This window comes from Numenius arquata, chromosome 8 (genome assembly GCF_964106895.1).
Source record: "Numenius arquata chromosome 8, bNumArq3.hap1.1, whole genome shotgun sequence".
NCBI lineage: Eukaryota > Metazoa > Chordata > Aves > Charadriiformes > Scolopacidae > Numenius > Numenius arquata.
Genome location: NC_133583.1, coordinates 48,710,784 through 48,738,695, shown reverse-complemented (window position 1 = coordinate 48,738,695; position 27,912 = coordinate 48,710,784). Strand labels below are relative to the sequence as shown.

The window sequence follows — 27,912 nt, the reverse complement described above, 5'->3', positions numbered from 1 at the left end:
TCATGAAATTCCCACTCTTCACATCTTGAGTGGATTCAGTACATCACTGAAAACGGAGCAATTCCACTGAGGTGAATGTAGTCGTATTGGAGCACGAAAGATGTCTTCTGTAACGCGTGAACATCTAATGTTCTATAGAATACATTTCTCTGTTCCATGGTGGAGAAGGAAACATTTTAAACCTACTAAATGTTAGAAAATACATTTTTCAAATACCTATATGTTAAGTCTCAGTATTTCAAAGCTGTTGTCCTGTTCAATAGGAAGCCTCTTCAACTTTGCTAATGTGGCTATTGCTTTATTAATCCTTAGAGGATGTACACGATGTACAGTTGTGGTAAATAACCAAGAGTTGTCTGAACTGCTTGTGTACTCCATGTTTTCTTTTATATCCTGGACATAAACCCTATTCTGATCAATATTTAGTGTGTCATTATTAGTAAAAATTCCTAGAGTAGTGATAAACTTTTTACGATCTGGCTTTGTGTACAATTTAGCGAAAGACTTTAAAGGTATATAAATACTTTACAGTATATGCTTTATATAATAGACAATTAGAAAAAAGTGCAAGAGATGTCTTTGCATTGGCCGAAACATGGACACACCAGTCCCGGCTGAACTTGGCGTTCCTGCCCCAGTCTAGTTCCCAGTGCCCTCGGCTTCCATCTGGGGGGAAAAAAAACCTGCAAACCAGTATCATGGCCAGGAAGGATTATTTATTTATATGAAGAGCTTCTCTCCCACGTCCGTGTCCCTCCGCTTTAGGCTTTTGTGGCTTCTGGGGAGGGGGTGGCGGCGTTCTTCGGTCCGCGACCCCGCTGTGCGGCAGGGGCAGGGCAGAGCTCCGGGGGACAGAGCGGGGCAGGGGCTGAGGTGCGGCCGGGCGCCTTCCGCCGCCTCTCGCCGGCTGCGGGGGAGCGGGCCGGGGGCGGGGGCGGGGCGGCCGCCGGGCCCGGGCCTCACCTGGCGGCGGCATGGCCGGGCCGGGCCGGGGCGGCGCCGGGGGCAGAGTCCGGCGCGGGGAGCCGGCGGTGAGGGGGAGCCCGTTACAGGCGCTGAAGATGCCGCTGGGTCTGAGGAGCAAGAAGAAGGACAAGTCCAAGGAGACCTCTAAGCTGGTGGAGAGCGAGGCGGCGGCCCCGGTCCCCCCGGCGGCGGCGGCGGCCCCGGCGCCGGCGAGCGCGTCGCGGCTGCAGTTCCACACGCAGCTGGCGCACGGCAGCCCCACGGGCCGCGTCGGGGGCTTCAGCAGCGCCCGGGAGCTCTACGCCAAGATCGCCGAGGCTTTCGACATCGACCCCGCCGAGGTAGGGCCCGCCGGGCCGGCAATGCCCGGGGGCGGCGGGGGCTCGGCGGGTGGCAGCGGGGGAGCTGGGGGCGGTTCTGCGCTAACGGCCTTTGGCAAACCTTTGCGGACGTGGGAATCTTCTGTCTGTGAGGGGAAAACACTCCTTTTGCTAGTTCCAAGTGAGCATCGCCGTACGGGGAAGGATGTAAGTGCAAGTGTATTTAACTTTTACACGGAAAAACCGGTCCTTTTAACCAAAATATCTCTAGCGTCTTGGTTCGCTTGCTGCCAGCCTGCTGTTCAACACAGCCCTTACGCACGGGGTCAAACCGCTTGCGTTACAGTTCTCAAACCATTTGTATTACAGTTGAGTGCAATAATTATTTCCAGTGCAGGAATTACTGACTGTAACAATTTGTTTCAGTTAAAAAAAAAAAAAAAAAAAAAAAATCAATGGATCCATGAGTGTAAATACCCAGCATGGAGGCAATAGGGGTTATAAATGCTTTAAATCTGACTACATTTTAAAATTCCAACTGAATGTGATGTTTGGAAAGTTTTCTGCTTTGCCAGGTAATTACTTTTAGAAGGCCCACTGTTTAATTGAGGCTATTTAAATCTGTAACAGAATTTTTTTTAAGTGCTGCCTTTTTGATCTTTTTTTTTTTTTCTGAGCCAAGTTTTAAACATTGTTTGGATAATGATTCATTTGTGTTTGTAAATGCATTGTTTTCTCTTAGTTAAAAGGTAGTGGCCATATCAAGTTCTTCCTACGTTTTTCTATGAACCTTAACCTCTGAGTGACAAACTGAAACAAGCGCTAACATTTCATCGTGCCTGCCTGTGGCTGTACGGCTTTACTTGTTTTCTTATTTGTAGCTGGCTCTTTGAAGGTAATGAAGACTACTACTACAGACTTTGTTCTGAGAGTCTGCTGTGGCCTGACCTAGCAGCATTTCAAACAGTAAATTGTAAAGGAAAAGTGGCTGCTAACTGTGAACACAGTTTAACCAGTCACTGTTGCATTAAGTAATTAAGAAGCACCAGTACCATTACCAGCCAATGCATCTATTTTCCAGACCTTCCCAGCTGCTGTCTGACCTTCTACTTCTCTGTTTTCTTTCCATACTGAGCAGCTGTTCCCCTTTTGTTCTGTTCCATCTCCAGGTACACCTTTTACTCGCAAATTCTCATAATTGCCAGATTATCTTCTATTTTAATTTTCTTCCCTTCACTGTTGAACTTTTGTTACTGATCTTTTGCTTCCACCGACACGACAAAGAACAGTGTTCACCAGGAAATTCAATTTTGTATGAATGGGGCGCTCCTGTTTCTCCTGATACATCTATAATCCTGATACCCCCAAGGTTTTAGAGGATTTTTCATGGGCGTCTATTACCAGCTTCTGCTAAACTAGAGAAGTTTATTTTGTTCTCTTTTTCTCTCCCATTCATATTTGGGTTTTTTGGTCTGTTGTTTTTGTTTGTTTGTTTGTTTGTTTTTTTAATGTGGCTTATTGGTAAAAATGGATGGAGAATTATTGCTCAATTGTAGGCACTGGACTTAAAATCGTTTACTCAAGAAATTCAGTTGGCTTCAAGAAATTTAGTTGTATGAAACGAAACTAGTGATCAAAAATATTTCCTGGTGTAAAGGTGGCACAGCAGAGTGAAGAACCTGGACCAGAGAGTCTTGAAACAAAATTTTGGATAGACGTGATAAAGTAGGATAGATCGATGAATAGCAAGGAGTGCCATGAAACATGAATTTATTAGCAACTGCTGAGCTTGCTGGAAGGAAAGAGTAGACATTTTAAATGGTATTATTTATTAATTAAAGCTGCTTTCGGGCAGTCTGGTGTAAAGAATAACGCCAGAAGCTACACCTCATCAAACTGAAAGACACTGAGGTACTCAAATGCCATTTGTAGGTGCTACCTGTCTAGGAAAGTTTTGGTGACCTAGCTATGCTGCAGCCTGCGGGCAGCGTGACACCTGAACGCCTTCGGAAACAGGTACTATCACAGAGATCTCTGCCCTGTAGTGACTGAGGTGGAAAATAGCTGGAGGGGGGGGAATAGCTCAGTGCAGAGAGCATTTGGATAACTGTTGCAGAAGTGAATACATTTAATATGATATGTGAGTTTACTGCAGTGTAGGCAAGGGTATGGATTCTTGGATAAGCTCCTACTTTAAGTGTTTTGGTACAGTTCAGGATGAGCTGTAGTTGCAATCTGTCACTTCTCCTTTTGACTCCGCATGGTTACAGCACCTCGTTTCCTCTTTGTGTCACATCTTGCAGGACCAGCTGAGTTTAGCTTCTGCTGGAGAATCCTTTCCAGGATCTGTGATTGACTGCCAACAGCGACAGAGCAAAGCTTGTGTAAAACACAGCATTTGTTGGACAGACACTGACAAAAACTTCTGTGCAGACCTGGATCATGAGTAGGGTCTGATGGGGGCAGAACAAGACCAGGTCTAGCTTCATAGAGGACACTCCTTCACTCCTATGATGCTTGCTGGGCAGCTACGGAGTGAGCCTCAACAGCAGCTTTGAGAGGTTTTTCCTGTACTCACCTTTTCTTGTCTAGGTATTTTATTCCTCGTCCATCTTCCTAGGTGAATATATATCTCAGTTATCCCTTTTGAAACTGACATTCAGCTTGCGTTTCGGCCCACCTCTTTTTTACCATGACCAGCATTTCTTCTTTTCCTGGTCTAACGTGAATGTCCTTTCCACAGGGACGAGGAGTGAAGATGGCTTCTAGCAATGGATTGTCTGTATCATTAATACGAGTGCTGGTCGAGGTAGATCGCGCTGCTTTTGACTTTTAACTTGATTTCTTCAACAGGCTTTCAACAAGGAAGTGTAGAGCTAAAAAAAAAAATTATAAATAGGTACAATTCTTAACTAACAATACAAGCCATCCACAGTTATGTGTATGTTTCTACTTGCATAAATAATACAAATATCTCCACTGTTTTTTCTATAGAGGATGAAGTAGAAAAAGTAGTTGGAAAAGTTTGTGGTCTTGGCCATTTAGGATTACTACTGCACTGTGACTATCAGGAAATGCAGCAGGGAATGTTATGTTCCCTGTAAGGGTGAAAGTGCTAAGTGCAGCCTGTATGATAAATAAATGAGCACTGACCAAAGGACAATGTAGGTCTGTTAAAGCATTTGGTGGTGGTGTGCTCCTGGGAGAGCACATGGTAGGGCTTTAAAGTATTCAAAGTAGCTAATCGGGCACTGGGAATGTGGATATTAAAGTCCAGCTGCAGCGGGGCTATTTCTCCATCAGATGAGAAGGGAATGGTAAGCCACAGATGCTGTATGGACTTTCGGTTTGTGTATTCATAATTTGCACTTTCGATCATTTTGTTTGCTTTGGAAGGTGAGGTACGGTGGGGCTGGTGAGGTAAGTCAAATGCTCAGTGGGTGTGTCTGTCAAGAGCCCATGGAGATTGTGGTTTCGTTCACAGTGGAAGGAATTTTGCTTCATAAGGGGAATACAGGAAAAAGGAGACCTTCCCAGTAGCACTAGGGGCAGAAATGCAGCTCCCTCTCCCTCTTCCAGTAACCAGAGTTCAGCTGCTGAGCTTGTGTCTGGGCTGTTGTTCCATAAGCCTTGCCTCCTCATGCTAAACAGTTAAGTATACTGTGAGGCTGTGCCGCATTAAACCTTCATAGAAGTATTTGATTTAAACCTGTTCGATTTAAACTTTTATGAAAGAATACTGAAATATAAACTGCTGCTGAAACTTAGGTTTCTGAATAAAAGTGACCTCATAACCAGAAAAAATCATAAGTGTATTTTAGGAGGGTAGAGCAAAGGGTCAGTTTGTGAAATCCTCATCACCAAAATGTTCAGAGTTTTAGAGTATATGCTTATCTGTTGAAACAAGTTGTTCGCAATCTCGCCTACAGATTTAAGACTTTAAATGAACAAACTTAACACTCCCTACAAACCACCTCCTCCCAGCCCTATGGCAACAAATTGTTTGCTTGCTGTTCCCCTAGGCAGTGCTTAAATTTCACACCCCTATTACGTGTGATGCTTGCTGTGTTAATGCTCTGTTTGTCAAATACTTTTAAGCTCCATGGAAGAACTTACACTGTGATTCTTGTGTGCTCTGGGTTTAAAAAAAGAACAATAAAACACTGAAAGCTTATTTTATAGTACTTTGAATGTATTTGGGGAGGCAAAGTTGCATACCTGATAGAGTAACAAAAGCACTCTAGATCTTGGAGGACTTGGTTACTCTTCCTGTTGCTGCAGGTAGTCAAGGCTCCCACTTTCTCCTCGGAGAGGATAAAGTGAGTGAGGTACCTAGAAAGTGCGTCGGTGATTTCTTGATATAATGACGCCTACGTATGTAGGGAAATATGTCAGTGGGTGTTACATCTTGTTCAGAAGTAGAATTCCCATTTCTCCACCTCTTAATGGAGAAAGCGATTATGATCTCCTTTGTAAAGTTATCTGAGATCTACTGATTTTTAAAAGCACTTTTAATAGCTTCTGAGTATGTCATCTATCAGTCAACTTATTTTTGAGTTCTTCTCAAGGTGTAGGCTTAATATGGAAGATAAGAATGTAATTAATATATAAAATATGCAGTATGGTACTGCGTATACTCTTTATATAACACATAATGTAACCCTCTTCTTCTTAGCTAATATTGTTTCTTTATATAACACACAGTATAACCCTTTTTTTATTGGCTAATAAAAAGTCTCTTCCTATTGAAAATACTGATGCAGGGAATAGTCTGTTAGCAATCTTATCTGACAAATCTATTTTATAAGGTTGTACATAAGCCCCCAGTCCCTGCCAGCCGAATAGAATTTCCTTCTTGTGTGTGCTGTACAAGATAACTCTCTCAGTGAAGGAGGTATCCTAGATAATTCATGACTGGTGTAACAGTTTTGATTTATAATATCTTGCTAAAGTTGGCATCAAATGTCACAGCACTGGTATGTGGAGTTAAAGATCAAATGCATATGAAGGTTGAGGGTAAGAAGAGAGAGAAAAGACTTAACAATGAAAATTGCACCTTGAATTTTTTCTTGCTTCATCTCTGGGTGAGAAAATTACTGTCAAAAATATACCAAATTTAAGAGTAAGTGAAAGTTGTACTGTAGTAGCTGTTGTTTAGTTATTTCAGTATATAAGCTGTTATTATGTACCTATATAAAAATTATGTAAAATCTAAAAAAAAAATATAATTTTTAAATTGACAGGTCTCAATCACAAATAAAGCTGTGGTGTAACTGTATATTATCCTGGGTAGGTACATCTTTAGTACATTACTCTCTGCATATATCTGTTCTGAGAAAAAGCAGTTGTTCACAAAAGAGGATAAAGAATGATTTAAGTTTTATTTTTGACTGGCTGATGCTCTCTCAGTCTTGTGGTTAGCACAGAACTGACTCAGAGAAAATTCTACAGACTTACAGGCTGTAGTAGGAATGCCATCCAGATGAAGGTCTAAAAAGAGAAACTCTGGATCGAGTTTCTAAATATCACATTTCTGTTCTGTTGCCAATTTTATCTATTCAAAGGTGTGACAGTGGTTACTAGATGATTGTTTGTTTGACAAGGTCAGATGAAGGATGCTAATGTCTAAAATGTAAAGACATAGTCCTTGTTCATTGTAAGAATAAGAACTGAGTTGCAGTTGTAAACTGGCCAACTAATTATGTAGCTTGAGAAAGAACTGAAAATGTACACTTGAACTTTATATAGTCTGTTTGAATTGAACCTTCTTGGTGAAAAAAAAATGCTGATGATTAGAGATTATTATTTATAAAATTAAATTTAATTTTCTATTTAAAACCAGCTGAATTTCTCTAGGTGATGTTACTGCTTGAATATGGATTAACTGAAAAATCTTTGCATTACCTGAGAGAATAAAACTAAAGTCTGTTAAGGGTGTGCTATTAGGATTGTCACTGTTAAAGCATTAGATTGCAGTGGATATTTGATGGATTATGAGATGAGCAGTTAGCATTTGAAGTAAGACTGTTTGTTTGTTTGTTTAAATAACAACTAAACAAGACCCCTGTCATCAAGAAATGCCATCTCATTATTGAGCTTTCATTTTTTACAACCAAACTCCCCATACTTACTGAATCTAAGCTCTAAAAAGCTTCAGAAACTTAAATACTCTCTGTGAAATACATTGGTAAAAGTATTGACCCCTCATTTGACCTGGAATAGATTTGAATAGATTGGTGACGTTTGTTTCAATTTTTCTGCTGTCGTCCAGTGATGCCAGAAGGAAAGAAAAGACATTTGAAATGTTCTGGTGCAGAAACCCCCATAACTTTTATAAGCGTAGTGAGGGAAGCCGGGAAGGCAGAAGGAGACCCTGCATTTCCAGTGAAGCACTGCGGGGGTTTGGCAGGCTGGGGACACAGGCATGTCACAGGGTTTTGGGGCAGCTACTCCCCAGGGACTGCCACTAGAGTGGGAGCAAAGAGGAAGGACACTAAGCGACACCCTGCTGCTGTTTTTCCTCAAATGCTAGTCCGGCTTCCCACCGGGTACTCCTCCTCGTGTCTCAGCACTGCTTTTTCTACTTCCTAATTGGGAGCTGGTGTGTGGAGTGGGCTGCAAGGGGGTCCAAGGTGCATTCTGAAGGAAAATACTGTCCAGCAGATACAGGCAGGGGGTAGAAAGGTATCTAATTCTATCTCTTGTCCTGTCAGAGCCATGTGTGTCCTGCTGGCAGCAGAGCCTGTGCCTGATGGTTTGCAGCTGTGGCTTTGCTGCCTCTGCTGGAGGGCCAAATGGGATGGCAAGTCTTTTCCTCTTCCCCTGCTTCCAGTTGCACATGAAAAATGGTCTTTAGGGCAGCTCTTTGTCTTAGTGAAGCAAATTTTAGGGGTTCCCCAAGTTTCTCTTGGAGCATAGAGTTCCTCTATTTTGGCTGCTGCCCAGGAGAAGACTCTGCAGGGTGTCCCTCCCTCTGCTCCGGCTGCAGCTCGGGAAGGAGTTGGGCAGGTGTAGTTACTCTAGCTGTGGAGGAGGAGCATTGGGTTTGGGGTTTTTTTCTTTTTTTTTTTTTTTTGGCTAGGCTGTTCAGTACAGCCTGTAATCAAGAAGCAGAGAGCCCAAAGCCTGCCCGGACTGGCCAAATTCCTCCACGCAGCACTGTGGCAGGCAAAAGCACTGTCTCTGCCCCCAGCAGTACAGCTGGGTTAGGCTCATCCTGCCTACACCCAGGACAATAAAACTCCCTGTTAAAAGAACCACTAGTATAAGTGTAGGGAGAAAAAGGAGTGCCTAACACCCAGGGCTGAGGGGAAATGCCTCAGAAAGGCTGATTTATGAAGGAAGAATTTGCTGGAACAGAGATGACCCCCTGTTATGCTGGAGGAAGGGTAGGAAACAAAGCAAGCTTGTCGGGGAGAATGTGTTCTGAGATAATGGTGGAACATGTGGAGCAATATAAAACATTTCATGCTCTCTCCTGACATTTTTGTTTTGATGAGCTCACTTTTTTCCCCACGAAACTGCTTTCAAGCAGTTATATTTTGAAGCAGTCCCTAGTGATGCTTGAATCCTGTGGAATTTGAGGTGGGTGAACGATGAAGCAAAAGATGGTGGTGGCTCTTTGGTTTTCTCACTCTAACCTCTGGAACAAGCTGTTCAGCTCCAGCTTGCGATGCCTGTGTGAGAGCTGGTGTGCGGGGACAGGCTGTGAGGGGCAGCTCGTCTCTCTCCTTTGCTCCCTGCCAGCTCTTACCTGCGGAGTTTGAGCTATTGATGCTTCCTGTCATGTACGCGGGTGGAGACCATCACCTCTCCTGGGGCAGCTGGAGAAGGAGAATAATCATCGTTTCAGCTCTGGATCTGTCAGAGAGGCCAGAACTATGCTCTCCTCCTATCTTCTATCAAGCTCACTAAAACTAATATACCATTAAACTTGAAGGTAATGTGTTTGCTTTCCTCCTGCACAGATCATGTTTTGCACTTTGAACACTTATAAAGCTGATATGGACAAGCTCTTAGGTGCACAAATTGGCCTTGAAGACTTCATATTTGCTCACATAAAAGGACAACGAAAAGAAGTGGAAGTTCTTAAAACTGATGATGTGCTCGGGCTTACCATTACAGACAACGGAACTGGCTGTGCATTTATAAAGGTAAATTTAATTACCAGTGAAATGCTTTGTTCTAGAGAGGCTTCTGTTACTATAACAGTTTAATTATTGTTTTAATGATCCTTTAGATCTAAAATCTTTTATTATCATCTATATGATAAGTTAAAAATAAAGTTGCTTTTCTTTAGATACATCATTCAAAATTAGTTCAGCTATTTCTGTGCTGCATGTCATTCAAAATTAGTTCATTTGTTCATTGCTTCTGTAATGTGTATCAGCTTTACAATGTGACCATTGTATTTTCCGACCTACCCTGAGGTGGTAGGTGTTAGATACTGCTTGCGTTGCCCCCTCTATTTTTATTTTTTTTAAAGTGATTTTCTGATGTCATTCATTAGGTGCTTATAGAACATCTGTCACTCATGTGATAATGAGATCAAGTTCTTTCAGTCTTTAGGACTGTTCTCAGGGCAGAAGCCTTTGTGTTATAAGAATAGGTGCAAGTATGGTGCTCTTTCAGCTTTCCAGTATTGTTGCCTTAGATAGGTAGGGTGAATTAAAAGGTGTTAAGGATATGGATTAACATAATTTACCGCAATTAACTTGAGTAGCAACTATGGGCAGTAACATGTACAATATATTAATCATAGTTGCTTTCCTCCTCCTATTCTGTATGACCTCCAGATAGTAAGTTTTGGAACAAGTAGAGGCTGAGGAAATGATGCTACCCTTCTTGCTAGACTAGGTATTAGGAACCTTAATCACGTATTCCACCTTTTTTTAGATGCTTTGCTCTAATCTACTCCAATTATCCATTATTAGTGAGGCATTGGCAATTACCTTCGATTACTGCTGTTTCAATCGCTGTTCTCATTGCTAGTGTAAACAGAACTGCTTGTATGGAGAGGTTATATTCTCTATTCATTCCTTAGCTACCATAGATATAAACAAAGATGTGGTTTAGAAATAGGTTTTGCTTGTCTTTGTTGTGGAAAAAACGTGATTGAGGTCATGCTTGAGAAAGTCAAGATGCAGAGGAGGTTTCAGTAAGCAGTTTGGCAAAATCATAGCCTCATTTTTATAGACACAGAGCTCTGAATTGCTAGTGGTGGCATCCATGCAGCCCGTAACATTCAGTCACGCTGCTGCTTATGTGGTATTTCAACAGAAGGCATTGAAAGAGCAGCGCTTCAGCGATTAAAGTTCACGTGTGCGGCACTGTACAGAGCGTTACTCTCTGTGCTTGGCTGGTAATATGGAGAGAGAGAACAACCATCACACAGACTGCTGCATCATTGGAGCAGACTGGAAAACCCTCCCCACATGAGCAAGACAAGCTGTAATTTCCAGTAAATTGTATAAAACTTGTCTGAACAAATACATCATTGTCCTTGTACTGGTCTAATAAGCAGTATAATGAAAATCGTGCGGTCTTTGTGGGAATGCATCAGTTTAAAGGGCTTTCTAGGAGCTTACTTTGTTGCTGTTGCATGTTTAGCTAATGGATTTTTTAAAACGGCATAGAAAATACATATGCAAAAGTAAAAGCTGCATCTTTTCTATGCTTGGTGGTCTAAGGAAATGACTAAACAAAGACTGGCTCTACTTTGAAGTTTGATAGAGTTCTTTTTGTTTATATGTTTTTATATGTTTATATGACTATGTTCAATTTTTAATTAAGAATTAATATTAAATTTACCTATCTGTGGGTTGTTGAAAGCTGTAATGGGCTGTAATAATTTTATTGCGTTTTGAATAACAGGGCCATTTCTAGATTTGGTATATAAACCACCCAGTTTTTAAACCTGACACTCTGAACTGCAGGTGCTTTTCCTGTGAAATCTAATGTTGTTTTGCCTTACTAAGAACAAAACTTGGTGTTGTTCTACTTTTACAAATTTGTTTTCTGGATATGTAGCCAACTGGGGCATGTGGCCAACTGGGAAGATGTATTAAGGAATCAAATTAACCATTCAAAGAAGAACACTAGAACTAGAAGCATGATTGACTGGTGTATAAGGAGACATTATAAAATGGGGTGGTGCAATTAATTTTAGGCATTGCATGGAAAATATAGATCCTAGCTTCTAAATGGACTGTAGAGCACTTGAAATGCAGGCATATCAATTGCATCTTAATTACTGTGACAACGTAGCTTGACTTCCTATTGTCAGTTAATTTGGAGTGATGATAAAAACTAAATCATATTAAAAAAAATAATCTTTGATATGACACAAGTAACATAGCCAGTGAATGTTACTTTAATGCTTTTGGTGTTAGGATCCAAGTGAAGAAGAAAAGCTAAATGAGAATGCATTTAACACATAGACTGAAGATTAATTGAAGTCTGGTGAGCACGCTTTTGAATCCTGACATCTGGTAAAGGGAATGCATTTGGGACCTGGTTTGTGGCATTTGTACAATACCCCCCTCCTCACCATGAGGCTTCTCTTTGGTTTTAATCTAGGTAAAAGAAAAAAGTGCTAGAAAGAGTTAAACTCAGCCTGAAGCTAGAAATTGTTGGAGTGTATTATAGGACGCTGAGCACTGTCACACTTCCCACTGACTCTCTCAGATGGAGGCACGTATGTGGGCTCAGATGTGCGCACATAAACTAGAAGCAGGTTTCTGAGAGAGAGTTCTGCAGCTAGGCTAGGTGTTACAGTAGTAGGTGGTAATATGTTTATCTCCCTTGTCTCATTGTTATCTTGCTCAAAGTTAGCCTGAACAACATCAGTCTTTATTGAAAAGGACACTGTTCAGGAAGATACTGGAATGAAATTCATATCTCTACAAAATATAGGATATTCTACTATGCCATAGCTTTTCTGTTAGATAGCCATGGGATAACGGCTTACACGATTTAGGCACGTGATAAACAAACGTGACAGCATGTAGCAACAATAAACAGAATCACGAATATTTTAAATGTACTTTAATTGACTTGATAAGTCATAGAGATATTTAAAGATTGGGTTTTTTTCCTCACTTTTTAAATTCCACTTCACAAAAACTACCAACACTAACTTCTGTTACATTTTATGATCTTTAGACCGTTTGTATTCCATGGGATGACATTCAGAAGAATTTATTATTCTTTATTATTATTTCAGAGGAAATACTTTAATATGCATCTGTATAGCTTAATAAGGAAAACGATAGAAGTTTTATCACCATCGATGGGTCTTATTAGGACTAGCCCTTTATAGTACGTCATTTTTTAGTATATTACACACATGTCCCTGGACCATACTTGACAAGACAAAAGTTCTGTTCCTCTGCTTGTCAAGCTGTTAAATCAAAATAACCCCCCAAAATTCAATTACACACTCACATTACTGACATGTTTTGGTTGAGTTTTAAAGTACAAAAATTTAGCTTATTCAGAAGCCTTGATTTCTTAAGTATGATTACACTCTTTTTATTTTTTCCTGTTGATTTTATATTCAATGCTTATTAAAATACTTTGTTTGAAAAATAATGCTTTCCAAAATGCATTTTATGAAAATCTTACAGACAAAACACACTGCTGGTATAATAAGCTCAATGCTGTTGATGTTGTTAACTAACATTCTTGCAACTCTATGGGGTCCCCTCTTTATCTTTTAAAGAAATGTTCAGAATTTATTTATTTATTTATTTATTTATTTATTTTAAAAGCGAATCAAAGAAGGTAGCCTTATGGACCAAACCAAAATCATCTGCGTGGGTGATCACATAGAGACTATAAATGGAAAAAATGTGTCAGACTGTCGGCATTATGAAGTTGCCAAAATGCTAAAAGACCTGGAGAAAGGTCAGATGTTTAAGCTGGAGTTGATAGAGCCTATGAAAGCATTTGGTGAGTGACCTGACTGTCCACGTTGTTCACTGCGTATGAAAATCCCAACATTACATTGCATTGTAAATTTGTTTTCATATTGCAGCCAGGTGTTCACCCAAGGTAGCATAACTGATACAAAAAAAATGTTTGTTTGTTTGTTTGTTTGTTTGTTTTTCTGGATTTTTTTTTCCAGATTTTTTTTTTTTTCTTTTGGAGAGGGAAATTTATAAATGGATTTTCTTCCATCTTGCTTTCTCCAGCAGTCGTCCTGATATGGTCTGCCTCAGCCTGAGTCTCAGTTGCTCAATTCCTCTGCCACCACATGATGATGCAAAATAAGTACAGGAATTGTCTCACAGACACAGTCTTAATGCACTGATCCTTGAACCTCCTCTTCTCTTTTTGTTTATTGATACATATCCCCTGTTCATCTGTGTGTTGGATTTTTGTGTTTCTGAGCCCTTTACTGGGGACTGCACTCTCCGAGGCAGAAGGATGCTGTGGAAAACACCATCTGGGATTCCCTAGAGCATCTCCTTTGCTGCATGCCTGCCTTCTCTTCCCAACTTTTTTGTGGATCTCTAATCATGCATGGGGTGTACTTGAAAGAAAGCAATATGGCAGAGCTCTATCTCTACCTACCACCTGCATGCCATGAGAAAGCGATACTTACATAGGAGGAACCCATACTTACTCATAATCCTTATGTATATTAATTTTATCGATGTGGTAAACAAAAAAAAAAAAGAGACTTGAATTTTAATTTTTATTCTTCCAATTTGTTATATTGCTTCCCAACCCATGTAGCATTTTTCTGTAATAAAAACTTCAAAATACTGCTAAATTATAAGTGTTTATGAGTCCTTGTGCATGCCTGCACTAGCAGCAAGTTAAAAATCACTGTCTTCACAGCAGCAAAAGTTTGAAATTTTTATTTTTCAAATCTTTTTTTGTCTGTTAGTAGTTTACAACTGCTGTCATACACCAGTCTTGACACTTGGTGTCAGAATAGCAGCAGAAATTGAAAATGAGAGAAATTTGAAGGTTCCTTTTTGCTTTCCGTGTTTCTGTGAAGAATAAAGGTTATGAGCTAATCTCTAATGGATATAAATTGATTCTCCTGTTAAGTAAATGTGTGTATTATACGTTACGCTGAAGTTATATTACATATGTATAGTATTGCAATTAGTAATATAGGAATACCTTTTTAATACGGCTCAATAATTTGCATTCAGTGCTAAATGTGTTACACAGTCTATTTGTAAAAACCAGGGTAAATCAGTATTTGATTGATGACTTCAGCCATTATTTAATAGTAATTACTTTAGTCAGGTGATTAAGATAAGGTATCTTTTAGTCTGCCTATGATGTAGAGAAGGAAACCTGCGAATTCCATGGCAATACCTTTTATCTGACATTGAATTAAGGGTCAATCAGAGCTTTTTAGACACGTTTTTAGAAGATGCATGTTATTTTTTACCCTACAGAAATTAATTTACAAGTTTCAGTGCCCTATTCAGGTTAGAATATCCTGCCTCTAGCCTTAGGTGCAGTTAGACTTTAAGCACAAATTTATTCAAGGTAGTCTTTAAGCTGCAGCACGCCAAGAATAGCCTCAGAAGAGATGACAAATAAGATCCAGATCCTGCTGGACAAGTAGGTGCTGAATTCCTGTTAGTTTCAACACAAGTTTGTTATGGTATAGAAATAAGAGACAAGTCTGTGTGTGAAATTACTTTTATTTTTCCTCCTTTCAGCAGAATGTGAAATAAATATGACTTACTGCTTGGATATCTTTCTACCATGTGCACACAGACTGCCTCAGCTACTCTAGGCAAGACTTGTAGCACAGAATTAAAGACTTGTTCGAATAAAATTGGTCCTTACCAGTCACAACTTAGCCCTCTACAAATTGGTGAAAAATTAATAGAAACTGAGTAAAGGCAGCATAACACAAACTCTAAATTTAAATTATGTTACTATGAAAAATAATTTCTATGATGGCCAGAGAGTTTTGATCTAAAGCATTGCAATTAAAGGTTATGTCAAATCATGAGTTTTAAGGTGCTAATGGTGACAAAGCTAGAAAAAGATGTATGTTGTGTCAGGAATGACTTTTTGAAACAAGTCTAGCAGAGATGGTGAAAATCTTAAGGATGATTTAAACTGTCCTTGAAGCAATAAAAGCATTAAGGAAAAGTGTTTATCATAAGTGTATATGTAATAGACTGTGCCATATCTATTTGTTAAAAGAAAAGCAATTAAAATTTACTTTTCAACACTTTTCAGCAGAATTATCTGGATTTTTGACTGCTTATGCAAGAGTGATGAGTTGCAATCTACCTGGGCAAAATGAAAATAACATGTTAAAGCGTTGCCTTTAAGGAGAGTTTATTAGAAAGGCCAACTGTTAAGGGGAGGAATAATCTGGTAGACAAAACAGCACAGTTAAAAACAGTTCTGCAAAATTATGTCCTCTTGCAGCACTTTCCAGATTAACTATGTAACTCTCATGTCAGTAAGTTAATTAAAGCCTTGCCCACTCTTGAATGTTAAGATTATGTCCTACAACAAGAAAGCCAAATCTTAAATGATTCCGTACTCCATTTACTAACTGAGGTGCCATTTTCCAAGATTAAATAAGGAAAGCTGAATTCAGGTAAAGGAAACTTTGGGCGAACTTTTCTTGGTAGAGATTTATCAGATGTGAAATCATGACCTCAGTGAAACCAGTGGAAAAACTGCAGATCTACTTATGGACATTTCACCTATGTGCCTGCCAGGAATGGAATTGTTAGCTCCACTCAGTGTGGCTCATCACGAGCTGTTTAGCAGTGGTGTTTGCACCAATGCATCGGTGAAAGACGGAAATGTTGCAATGCTAAACCTGCTACATAGTCTGCCTGTAAAGACCAGGTAAATCAGCGTTTGGCTGATGACTTCAACCATTATCTAATATTAAGTAATAAATATTTCTGCTTTTCTGTAGGATAAGGAAATGAAATTATACAGAGTGCATATGTGAAGTTGAGTCCAATAGGCCTGCAAAGATATATTGGTTAATGGAAGTCCAAGTTTCAGTGCAGTCAAGCAGATACCAAAGTCTGAAGACAGGAAATTGTCAACGAAGCTATACTTACAATACAGTTAATTTATAATAAATTTTTTACATACATCTAGGTCTTGATTAGAGTAAAAAGTGAAGGTAATGTAATAGCCAAAGCAGATATATCATATTGTGACGTACCATACACTTAACTTTGTTTGGTATATTTTTGTATTTGTTGTTCTTGTTTGTTTTGTCTTTAGAAAAGCTAGAACCAAGGTCCAAAGGTGGAAGTCTGCCAGAAGCTAAAATCTCCAGAGGGAGAGAAACACTTCGGCTGAGAACCAAAGGCCCTGCTACTGTGGAAGAAATGGTATAGCTATCTTGGGGCCTTTCAATAGTTTAATCATCTAGCACCTGATTTATTCTTTCCCAAGGCTGATAAGATAAAGTAGGAAGGAAAAATCAGGATGTTGCAAAGCTTGCGGGACTGAAGTAGACAACTGTCTTCAGCAGGGACAAGTGCTTATATAAAGTTGAAGACTAGCAGGGATGGGATGGGGCTGAGGAATCTGGAGACAGAGGGCCTATATTTAGATGTCATGGATTACATGGATGAATTTAAGGTAGATTAAACCACGGAGTGTTGAAAAGAGGGAAGGAGGGAAAAAAAGGGGGAGGGATAGTGAAGAGTTGGTTCTGTTTCTGACATTGCGAAGTGTACTGGGCTGGTGTGAGGGTTGTTGTTAGGAGAGGCTAATAACGTATGTTGACATGAATATGTGTAAAACCAGGATTAGGGTTTGGAAGAAGAAATGGGATTTATTCTGGGTTCTTCTAAAGATGATGAGGATTTGATGAACATCTGTATTGTCAGGAGATGTAAAACCCCTGTTTAGTTTGAATATGAGAGCTGTGTGTCTTGACGTTAGTAGGAAGGCTCAGGTTTGTGAGAAGAGGGAAAGAGTGTTGAATAATGTGTTTTACTTGGAGATTTTGTAGGTCTAGGTGGCTAGGATGGGAGTAAGGATAACCAGTGGAGAGTTGCTGGTTATTTTGAAATCTGCATGGATGTAATCATACTTTTCCTCTTTTTCTCCCTTTATTTCAACAAAGCCAACTGAAGTTGAAGAAAAAGCTATTAAAAAAGTGGACGAGCTTCTTGAAACATACATGGGGATAAGAGATATTGAATTAGGTGAGTTTTTAACAGATACTTTACTACAAGATTAAATAATTTCTCCTTTTCTGTAGTCTGAACTTTGAGTACTTTAGTCTCTTGATGTAAGCGAAGCAAAATTTGTCCAGCATGCAGTCTCAAAAATTTGCCTGTATTTCTGCAAATGTGTGTCTCTGATAAAAGAATGTCTCACTCCAAGCCTTATGATGTAATTAATTAATCCTCTATTGTTCCTGCACATTATCTATACGCTATTGCATGAGTTATTTAGTTGTTGGCCATTAACTGTCATCGCGGTATTCTTTCTGGCATATTTTTTCTAGTGGAGCTTGTGTATACCGCGTTTAAGGATTGTTAAGGATAAGTATGTCTATTTGTTTTTTTGCTCTTTTGTCCCTTGGCTTAGACACATCAAAGTTGATCACTGAAGTTTGAATCTGAGATCTTCATCAGTGAAAGGGCAACTATTTAGCAAGGGAACTGACAGAGTAATTGCACAAATTTATCAAATTCTCTAAAGCCTCTGTTCTGAAGAACATGGGAAATTTTCCAGAATATTTGCTAGCTAGGACAATCATCAATTTATAATGAAAGAAGCTATCCAACCCCAGTGCCATAAGTTCCTTAAAACTGCACCAAACTTGTCCTTGAAGCTGTTGCTTCTCTCTGTTAATCTGACAGCAACTAAATACAAACTTCTGTTTGTATGGGAAGAAGCTGCAGTCCAGCTGAGTAAGACGTTCTGCTGTAGCCGCCCATGGCTGGGTGTAGTCCTCATACAATCTTGTGGAACTGCTAATACTGAGACAAAAAGGAAGGTATTTATTGTTATGGTAATATCTAAAAAAAATCAGCCAGGAATTAGGAAAGGATAGGCTAAATGGAAAGCGATCTGGAGAAGAAAGCTGTTATGAGAGAGAAGTGGAGGAGGCAAAGCAGAAGACAAAATAAGTCTGGCACAAAGCAAAGGGCAAAGCATGGGGGTTGGACAGGCAGCAGTTCGCATGGAGGAATGAGAACAATCGGAGATTATCTGAATAGCCAAAAGTCCTTTGTTGGCTGCTCCTACCAGAAAGCATCTGATTGGCAGCTCCAGCTAGTTTTCTCACAGGAAAAACTGTAGGTCATTTTGCCCCTAACTGAAGGTAGAGGTGTGCTTCCTGGCATAGAAGAGAGAGTGGAGCTGCCCAAAACTTGTGAATTCTGTTTTGTTGGTAATATCTAAACTTCCAATTCCTAGAAAACTAAAATTCTGGTCTCGGAGACTCTAATATATGATGCCTCTGCCATGCTCCTGGGAGCCCTGTGTGGTGCTGTCCCTCTCTGTTAGGGAAGATCCCGTGTCCTGTCGCTCTCCTGCAGCCTCAGCTGCTCGGTCCATCTCTGGCTCAGGCTTCAAAGCTCCCAAGTCTCATGCCAGCTGTCCCTCTGGGAGCTGTTTTTGTCCTGCAGCTGTTGCAATTCCGGCTTGAGCTGGGCTTCTAGAGGCTCCTGTCCTTGCAGGTTACCTCCAGGGTCCCCAGGCTCCTGGGCCTGCAGGAGCAAGCAGCTATAGGTGTTCTGGTTTTGGTGTTGATAGCCTAGAACCCTGAGATCCTAGGCTAGAGCATGGTTTCTTGGAATGTTGAGATGTGCTATACTCTGCTCTGGGACAGGGAAACAAGTTCCTGTGGGAACTGGTGTTCCCTGTGTATTTGGCTCTCAGTGCCATAACAGGATGGCTCTTGTACAGTAGACTGAGGAGTTCAGCTTTCAGCACATATGGCTGAGCCGGTTGCCAAGCTCCTGGTAGAGTTTTCCCATGAAATCCTTCATTAGTGGTTTTTTTTTTTTTTTTTTCCAAAAGATCTAATGTCCTTCATCTTTCAGTATGTAGTTTGGAAGGTTTCAAAGAATGCCTTAAAAGAACACTCAAAGAAGGAAGAGGTCTTTGTCCTCAAAGATACTCTCTTATTCCGAACTGGGTTGTTGTTTTACCCTTCACCACCTCCTTTTCTTCCTCCCCAAAAGGCAGTGAAACAAAGAGAAACTGTCAGGAATCAAAGACTACAGGGTTCATGTAGCTTTAGTTTGCACCTTTGAAGCCACTTCCTAAAGTTCAAATCTTAGAGTCGAGGGCTAACAGTGATGACAAAAAAAAAAAAAAAAAAGTTTTATCAATTTTAAACAATTAAACAGCTCTAGGACTCTTTAGGAAAGGAGAGCTAATCACCTGTCACAAATCTGTTCAATTAACATATGTCAGTTTTTCATATACTGGATGTGATCAGTCACCCATGAAAATGAAATATGAGGAAAGGATTCATTCAGAGAATGCCAATCACCACTCAGCTAGAAATTTCGCTCATTACTCAAGCCAGATTAGTTGAAAATGCAAGTCATCACAATGCGACAGCCGACAAGTGATTAAGATCTCAATCATTGCTCACTCCCATGCAGTTCTGTTTGTCAGAAGCTTTGGATGTCAGTTAATATTGCTCTTTCATCTCCATTAAAATGACACTTCCATGGTGTGATTGAATTCTAAAACAGTGCCCCAGTTTTAAGCCAGAAGTTAGAAAGAAAGGAAAGAAAAAATAATGTAAAATTACAGACAGAATTAAAGATGAGATAAAGCCCTTAATTTTTGCATAGTTAAGTATCTTGACAGTTTCAAGAATGCCTGACTGAATCTACACACAAATCCCTAAGTTGGAGCAAAATGCTTGGAAATTGTTTAATGGAAATGCATACACTTACTTTTTTTTTTTGGCACAGTTTTTTATTTTCAGAGATCTAAATGCTGCTGCCTTTTGAATGCACTTTTACCTTTTTACCTCTTTATTTTACTGAAAATTTGACTTAATCTGCAGAAGGGACGCTTGGCTCTGGAAATGTATTCCTCAGCCGTTTTATGGGCACATTAGAAATTGGGCCAAGGCTTGACTTCAGCCTTCTTTAAGACCTAATTGCGCCATTGAGAGATAATTCAGGTTATTTTAAAACCTGTCAGTGCTTTCTGGTAAAGGAACGTGAACAGTTGATTAATAGGAGGGACTCAGGAAGCAGTGCTAGTGAAAAATACTGGTGGCATTTATTTCTTAAATCGATGAGGCTTGGATTGTTATGGAATCTCTTTGATCCCAAAGATTCTGAGTGGGAGGAAGCCTGGATATATGGGATCCAACCCCAGAATGCTACTGATGGGAAAAATGATGGCAAAAAGGGCTTCCCATCCAACTTTTTTTTCAGCATCTTTTGGCTAGCTCTTTACCCACTGATATTTTCTTCTATTTTTATGCTTTTGGATGTTTATTTCTGTTCTGTTGTTCCCTATAATATTGTCAGACATTACATGTCTTGCATATTCTCCATCTCTCTTTAGAAGAACTTCAAATCTTTTCTCCACTCTTGACTTCATTTTTCAAACTTACCATCTAGTCAAAATATCCTAAGGGGTTTAAACGTTTTTTCACTCAGCCTTCTTTTTTTGGCTCATTAAGCCAATCCAGCAATATTGGATGGATGTTTTTATCTTGAAATGCTTTGACTAAGGTGATATTCACCCTGAATCTGTTGTTTTCTGCTGCTCCTGTCACCTGACTTCTTTTTCCCAAAGGATTTTATTGTATATGCTCTGGGGTACATTGTTTATGTTCATTTACTCTGAGAGAATAAGGGGAGTTTTGTGAAAAAGGGAAAGGTGGAAAGTCTGGTTAAACAAGAAAACTTCTCCATTTCAAGAAGAATTAATACTTAATAAAAGGAAACAAGAAGAAAGGATATTTCTTATGGTTCTTTGGGTGCCGGTTCTGACAGTGTTCAACATGAAACTAAAACTAATTGGTGTTAAACACTGGAAACTGCAATGACACAGTTCATTTTCTGTCATGTTTTAGGGAAGCTTGAGTGTAAATTTTGTCTCGTTTAAAGTGTCAGGCCAGAATAATATTATTTGTTACCTTTTGATGAAGGCAAAGCTTCTGATAGCATTACAGCTAAATAAATATTGAAGTTTCTGTTAAGACTTCTGAAAAAGTTTTTTAGAAGTTACAGGCTAGGATATAGGTAGAAAACCCACTATCTAAGGTAGATAACAATGTCATAGATAACAAAGGTAGATCATAGATTTCGTGGCTTGTGCTGCATGTGTCTATCAAAAGTGAAAATAATGGTTTTGTGAAAGATCTTTGAAGTTATTTTAAAGTGACTAGGTTTAAAAACCCAACATACTACTTTGTTCATATTCTGGGAAACCTGATATTGAGCTTCTCATTTAAAGTTGAGAAGACTTCTAATTCCTTTCATCACTTTTAAGTTTGCTGAACTTTTCACATTTTATGTAAAAATTTCTCAGGTATGAGCGCTGCCTGAAGTGAGATTAAAAAAAAACCCACAATAAAATCTGAAAACAATTGGGGTTATCTGGAGTGTGGAAAAATATTCTATTGGAATAAAATTCCTGTAATCAGCTATTGTGCAGCTGTTACAAGAAGGAGTGGGGGAAAGGGAGGGGAGCAAAGGCAATTTGGCACAGAGCTGTCACCCTCTGAGAACCAGTAAAGTTTTCTTCAAGTTGGCAAGTTATCTGCTAAATGGCTTGGCAATCAGTAGTTTTTGATTTGCCTTGGGAATTATGCATTGCAAATGTCATTGTGTAAACATGGATGTTCTGCACAGCTGTGGCCAGGAGGGAATGCCATCCCGTGTCTGTGGGAAATAGGAATATGTGCACTGGGTGATAGAGAAGACTGGTCAGCTGTAGCGTTCCTGTATGTATGAAAGTAGTGAAGTAGGGTTCAGATTTACACCTTCGTGTACATCAGTGGTACAACTTTTGTGTGAAAATGAGGAAGGATGGCTCGCATCTTGCGTTAGCGTTTGCCGGGCGGTAATACAAGGCGGCTGACACTGGAGGTCAGCACCAAGCTGTCGAAAACCTACACCCAGCAGTGACGATCCTGCAATCTCCCCACCGATGCGTATTTCGCTGCATCAGGTGAATCTGGGAAGGGGAATGTGCTTTAATAAATTTAGTACATTAAATGTACCCTGGTAGTGCTGATTACAGTTGCTCAATACAGCTAAAAATGCTTTTATTTGAGGTTGCTGCTTCTTTCGCATGGAGGTGATGTTCTGACTCCTGCTTGACTGGATTGAAAGTTGTCTTGATTGTTTAAGTTTAGTGGATTTTGTTTTCAAGTTTGGTAAATCTCTAATAAACTATTTTTAAAGTTCTGTTTCATAATTTGGGAAGCTCAATCTTTAAAAAAAGTTGTGTTTGAGTAACTTTTTCTGTTAATGACAGATTATTACTCTGTCATTCTGAGGTTTCAACTAAGGCAGTTGGACTGTAATATAATGCTGTGTTATCTTGTTTTATCGCTGCTGTCTGTGTCATCGTATGGCTGTTTCATGTATCCTAATCAATTTATCTTAAACCTGTCTAGGTTCCTTGCACCCACTCTTTCTGCTGGAACACTTGTCTAGATCCTCACTCTGTTGATGGCAACTTTTTTTAATATCTTGAATATCTATATCTAGATATGTCAGCTCCTGTGTGACCTTGTATAGCTCTTCTCCTTCCACCCCTCTCCCAGTGTCTATACAGAGTAACTTCACATCCTGGTTCGTATCCAGAAATCTGTAAAGCTTGAATTACACCCTTCACTTCATTACCTCCAGGATTGCTTCTCTGCAAGTACCTTCTTATACCAGGGTGTCAGGGGATGTAGGGTGGCGCTGATAGGACAAATATTCGTCCCCTGTTTAATGCCTGTTTCCCATCCAGACTCCTCTGAGTCAGTGTCCTGGGGACTTCACAGGGGACACAGAAAGAATCAACGCAACAGGGATAGGGTTTCTTCTGGCAGGGAAACGGGTCTTGAGAGTCCTTGAGAACTAGTGGTGCCCAAGAAGCTGGGTTACACTTGAACTGTTTCCATCGCAGCGGTTTGTTTGTCAAGATTTACATAAATTTTCCTTGAACTGCTTTGTGTACTTTGGCACACTGCCGTTCAGTTTGAAGCCTCATGTCTGAACATAGTTAAAACCAAAACGTCAAATTTCTTCAGCATTACTGTTGCTGACATCTACAGTGTGGAACATGGCTCAAGTTTGCTCACGGCTTGTTACAAGTTTGCATAACAGCAAGTACTGTTTCCCAGAAGTTCATAACCGTCAATAAACTCTGAGTTTCAGGTCAATAAAATAATATTGAGTACATCTAAGAAAACTTCAGAGCTGGGAAAGTTTCTTTTCCTTTTTATCAGAGAGTTTTTTCCATGTTGGTACAGCATGGTGCATGCAGTAGACAGTAGACTGTCCCAGTGAAGATAGTCTTCTGTAGCTTCAGAACTTCCTTCGCTTTCTCAGGCACTGTAATACATGTTTTCCACTCGGATATCCCTCTGCGAAAAGGCTAGAAGCTCTCAAATCCTTCAGTGTGACACTTGAGTTTGATACGCTCCTGAAGAAAGTGGTGGTTACGTGATGTGTAACAAAGGATGGAGGACATCTTGCAGTTTAAGACAGATGTGTAAGGTAATAATGAAATGAAGCAGACTTTGAGGGTTTCATCTGTGCTATAATACCATCATTTCTTCTGAATATGAACAGAGGCTGTGGAGCAGAGATACAGCTCAGAAAATAAACTACATTCAGCAGTGCTGTTTGTGCTGAGTCCGTTTTACAGAGCCTTCTGCATCCCTCAAACCATGGTAGCCTGCTGCCAGTAGTTCTCCTGGCCTAGCTTAACCAGAGAGACTCCTGTCCTGACACTTTTCATCCTTTAGGGAGGTTTGAGCCCTCACAGCTTTCATTTGCTCTAATATCCCTGGCTTGCCAGCATCCAGTGCTGTTTGGCATAGACTGTGCAGTGGCTGAAGCTGAGGGATGAGAACAGCAGCTGAGGACTGAATTCTCTGCAGTGACCCCAGTGTAGCCATTTCCAAACTAAAGTCTAAAACTTGATAAATTCTAATACTTGGGTGTTAAATAAGAGAAAATGCCAGACAGTGTAGGTATACAAGATATCACAGTCTACATCTGTTGTATTGGGCTTCTGTGCTTTAACGTTCCTGGGTACCAAGATGTTCCTAGTCTTTGGTGGCTCCAGTTTATTGTGCACAGCAGCAAGGTCTTTCCCTTGCTTTTGCACAATTCAAACCACCTGGCTGAGACTTCCAGAAGTAACTTTGATCTTTTTCACTTCCTAGTGGCATAAGCACAAACTTTCCCAACCTTGCGGGTGGTATAAATTAAGGATTTACTTTTCAGAGCTGGAGGTAATAATAACTGAAGCAAACTCATGCACTAAAATTAGTTACTCTCGAGTTTGGATGGTATGGAAAAAAACATAGATTCAAGCAGAAGAATAATGTGACTCACAATAAATGCCTCAGTCTCTTTACTACCTGGAGGAGGCTTTTTTTGGGTTAAAAAAATTAAGCTAAATTTAATTAAAATTAAATTAAGCTGAAAAATTAAGCAAATCTGTTTGAGGTCATATGGTAGTTTCCTGAGAGCATGACTTCTTTCAGGCAGTTGCAAACATACTGTGTCCAATACCTAACAAACCAGATGTTGATTTTCTCTGTATTTTACACGATACATTAGTTGAGCCTAGTCTTCTAATTCTTGTTTCACAAAATAGGGTATTCAAGTGTTTTCTCCAGGCCTATTTATCATTACTCTTTTCTAAATGCAGGTCATGCTCAACATTTAAACCTTTAAACTCCTAAAACATGGGTTGTTGCTAGCAAACCCATACTACCTTGGTTGCATGTATCTATTCTGCAGGCTGTATGTTGTTTTCCACATTCAAACCCTGTACTTTTTGGCTTTCTGTGAAAAACCTGGCCACTTTAAACTCTGACTTAACTGAGATCTTTACTTCATTGTTTAGAGGAGAAAAACATTCAGGTTTGCCTTTTGATCTTCTGCTTTAGATCAGCAAGACTCATATCAGACTCACTGAGGTTGGCAATGAACTGGCATGGGTCTTGTTACCGCAGAAGAGTTGTGCTTAACCTTGTTTTTAGACCCATGCTTCATGTGCCTTCAGTAACGAATACAGAATATAATTTAATAAGATTAAAAACGAAGGTTCATTGAATTAAAAATCAAACCTCTGCCAAACAGACAGAAGAATATATAATGAGCACTCCAAAGAAGCTCTCCTGTTTATCAGAGCAGAATGTAGCTAGTAAGGGGGGGATTTAAGTACATAATTCCTACTGAATCCTGAATTCAGTAGGTAAGCTTTACATCTCCTTAAGCTGACCTTACCCGGTATTGAAAAACTAACTGTATGTGTTAGCTATCACTTTAATAATAATTACTTTTTTTTGTTGTTGCTTTTTAGCTGCAACAATGGTGGAAGCTGGAAGAGACAAGAAAAACCCAGATGAATTTGCAGTAGCATTGGATGAAACTCTGGGTGACTTTGCATTTCCAGATGAGTTTGTCTTTGATGTATGGGGAGCAATAGGTGATGCTAAGCAAGGACGACTGGAATGAGAACTGTACAGTTTATCAATCCCCATTTGAAAATATGGAATGATTTTCAAATATGTACATCAGAATTTTATACTTTTATTGGTGTGAATCCAGGGTGCTCTGTATAAGTATTCTTACCTGAAACTTTCTTTTGCAAAGGAGGGTTTCTAATAGAAATATGAAGATAAACCCAAAGTTCTGACAACTGCACATTTAAAACATTTAATTTACAGGCAGAAATCACTGTGAGGAGTGCGTCAAGGAGATGTACTTATACAGACATTTTATGAAAATTAGGTATTTTTTATTGTACATACACTTTGATATCAATATGCTGAAGAGTGTTAATCATATGCAACAAAGAGTTTCGATTATTTTATCTCTTCTTTAGAAAGGTTTATAGACTTGTTGAAAAACTACCTAGCTACACGCTGCAGTTCCAGCAGGTCTTCTGTCGTCCTTATGTATTCGCATACGCAAAGAGCTGTGGAAAACCTAAAGCCTTAGATTTTTTTGCAGTTTGGCCTGGCTATAGTCTTTTCTGTAAGCAGAAGTGGGAAGAAGGTACCCTTTTTTCCTGAGTCCAGGAAAAAAAAATTTCCTCTGAAATGTGAGAACTAAGATCTTTGAATGAAAAAGACTTGCTTTCATTTGAGTCATAATACAAACTCTCTGGGTATTACTGAGTTGAGTAAGTAAAGTGGAAGTGCTTAAACCAGGAAGCTGCTGTTTTGTTCAGATGCCCTATTATTGCAATAGCAACTGCATAGGAAGAAACAAATGTTAATTTTGATTACTGTTCATATATTTGAATAATATCTGTGATTTGGCACTGGAGTCTATAGTGTACGACGAAGTGCTTAATTGATCTTTGCATACGCTAAGTGATCTGCTGAGATCCTGTGGAGTTCCACTTTTGTCTGGTGGTTGTTTTTTTTTCATCATGGCAACATAGGAGAGACATAGAAGGTGTTCAGACCTGGAAGAATATATTGTAAAGTCACAAGCAATCACAGTTTGGATGAAAATGCATGCCTAAACCCTGAAAAATACATTAAACTAATTTTAGATGTATATTTTTCAATTATATTTTACATAAACATTTATTTTAACTGATAATATTTTACTAATAAATCTCAGATTGTGAAAAATGAACTGTCTCTTTTAACACATCTGCTATGCCTGTGTTTATCCTCTTGTTCACTCTGTATTTAATGAAGAACAATGCAGTAAGTTTTGGTTTTACTCATAACGAGATTATTTTTTTCAGTTTTTGCTGTGCTTGGTTTTAATTAAGACAGATATTTGCTCATTTCTTTAGAAAAAGCTATTTTCAAGTGATTATTATAGCCAAATGACACGTCATGAGTGTCCTTGAAAACAAAAGTGAACAAGAATGTGGGGCCTGACCTGGGAAGGTGTCATAGCTTTTTAGTATTTTTATATTTGCATAAGCATGTAAAATAAGAGGTATTACAAACGCTTTTTCTAAATCACTGTCTAGTTACTTTTCTTTTGAGGAAAGTATCTTTCACTCTTTTGCAGAGTTATCTTTAAAATGAAGACTATGCCAATGATTTTACATGTTTTATGTCAATGATTTTTTTTGGTCCAATACCATGACACTTTGAAATCCTCAGCAGGTCCTCATTCTCTTTACTATGTTATTTAGGAAGGCTCTTAAACTCCACATCAGTCTTTTGCACATGTTACGATAAGTGAATATTTTTTTCTAGTATGAAACATTGCACGAAATCTTATTAGTACTGTTCAGTGGTTTTTTAATGGGGATAATCTCCAGTTTTATAAATGTTGTTGTGAATATTTTGCTCTTGTATCTCTGATTTAAGATAAAGCTTTCACATAATATAGAAATTCCTTTTTATGAAATGAGTAGTACAGAGCAGTATGCAGGTCATATATTTTATTGATCTAAGAAGTTCAAAGGTGTCAAAATTTTGTTTCATTGTACTAGTACCTCGTATCAC

The 27,912-nt window shown here is 39.3% G+C and overlaps 1 protein-coding gene across 1 annotated transcript; it reads left to right on the top strand.

Annotated features, from left to right (window-relative positions):
• The first annotated feature begins 1,020 nt into the window (after nt 1-1,020).
• Nucleotides 1,021-27,070, top strand: GIPC2 (GIPC PDZ domain containing family member 2). Its single transcript, XM_074152149.1, has 6 exons — nt 1,021-1,307; nt 9,254-9,439; nt 13,058-13,238; nt 16,530-16,639; nt 17,383-17,464; nt 25,791-27,070. The coding sequence occupies exons 1-6, from the start codon at nt 1,062-1,064 to the stop codon at nt 25,943-25,945; spliced, it is 960 nt and encodes a 319-aa protein (XP_074008250.1). The 5' UTR covers nt 1,021-1,061; the 3' UTR covers nt 25,946-27,070.
• The last annotated feature ends 842 nt before the right edge of the window (nt 27,071-27,912 follow it).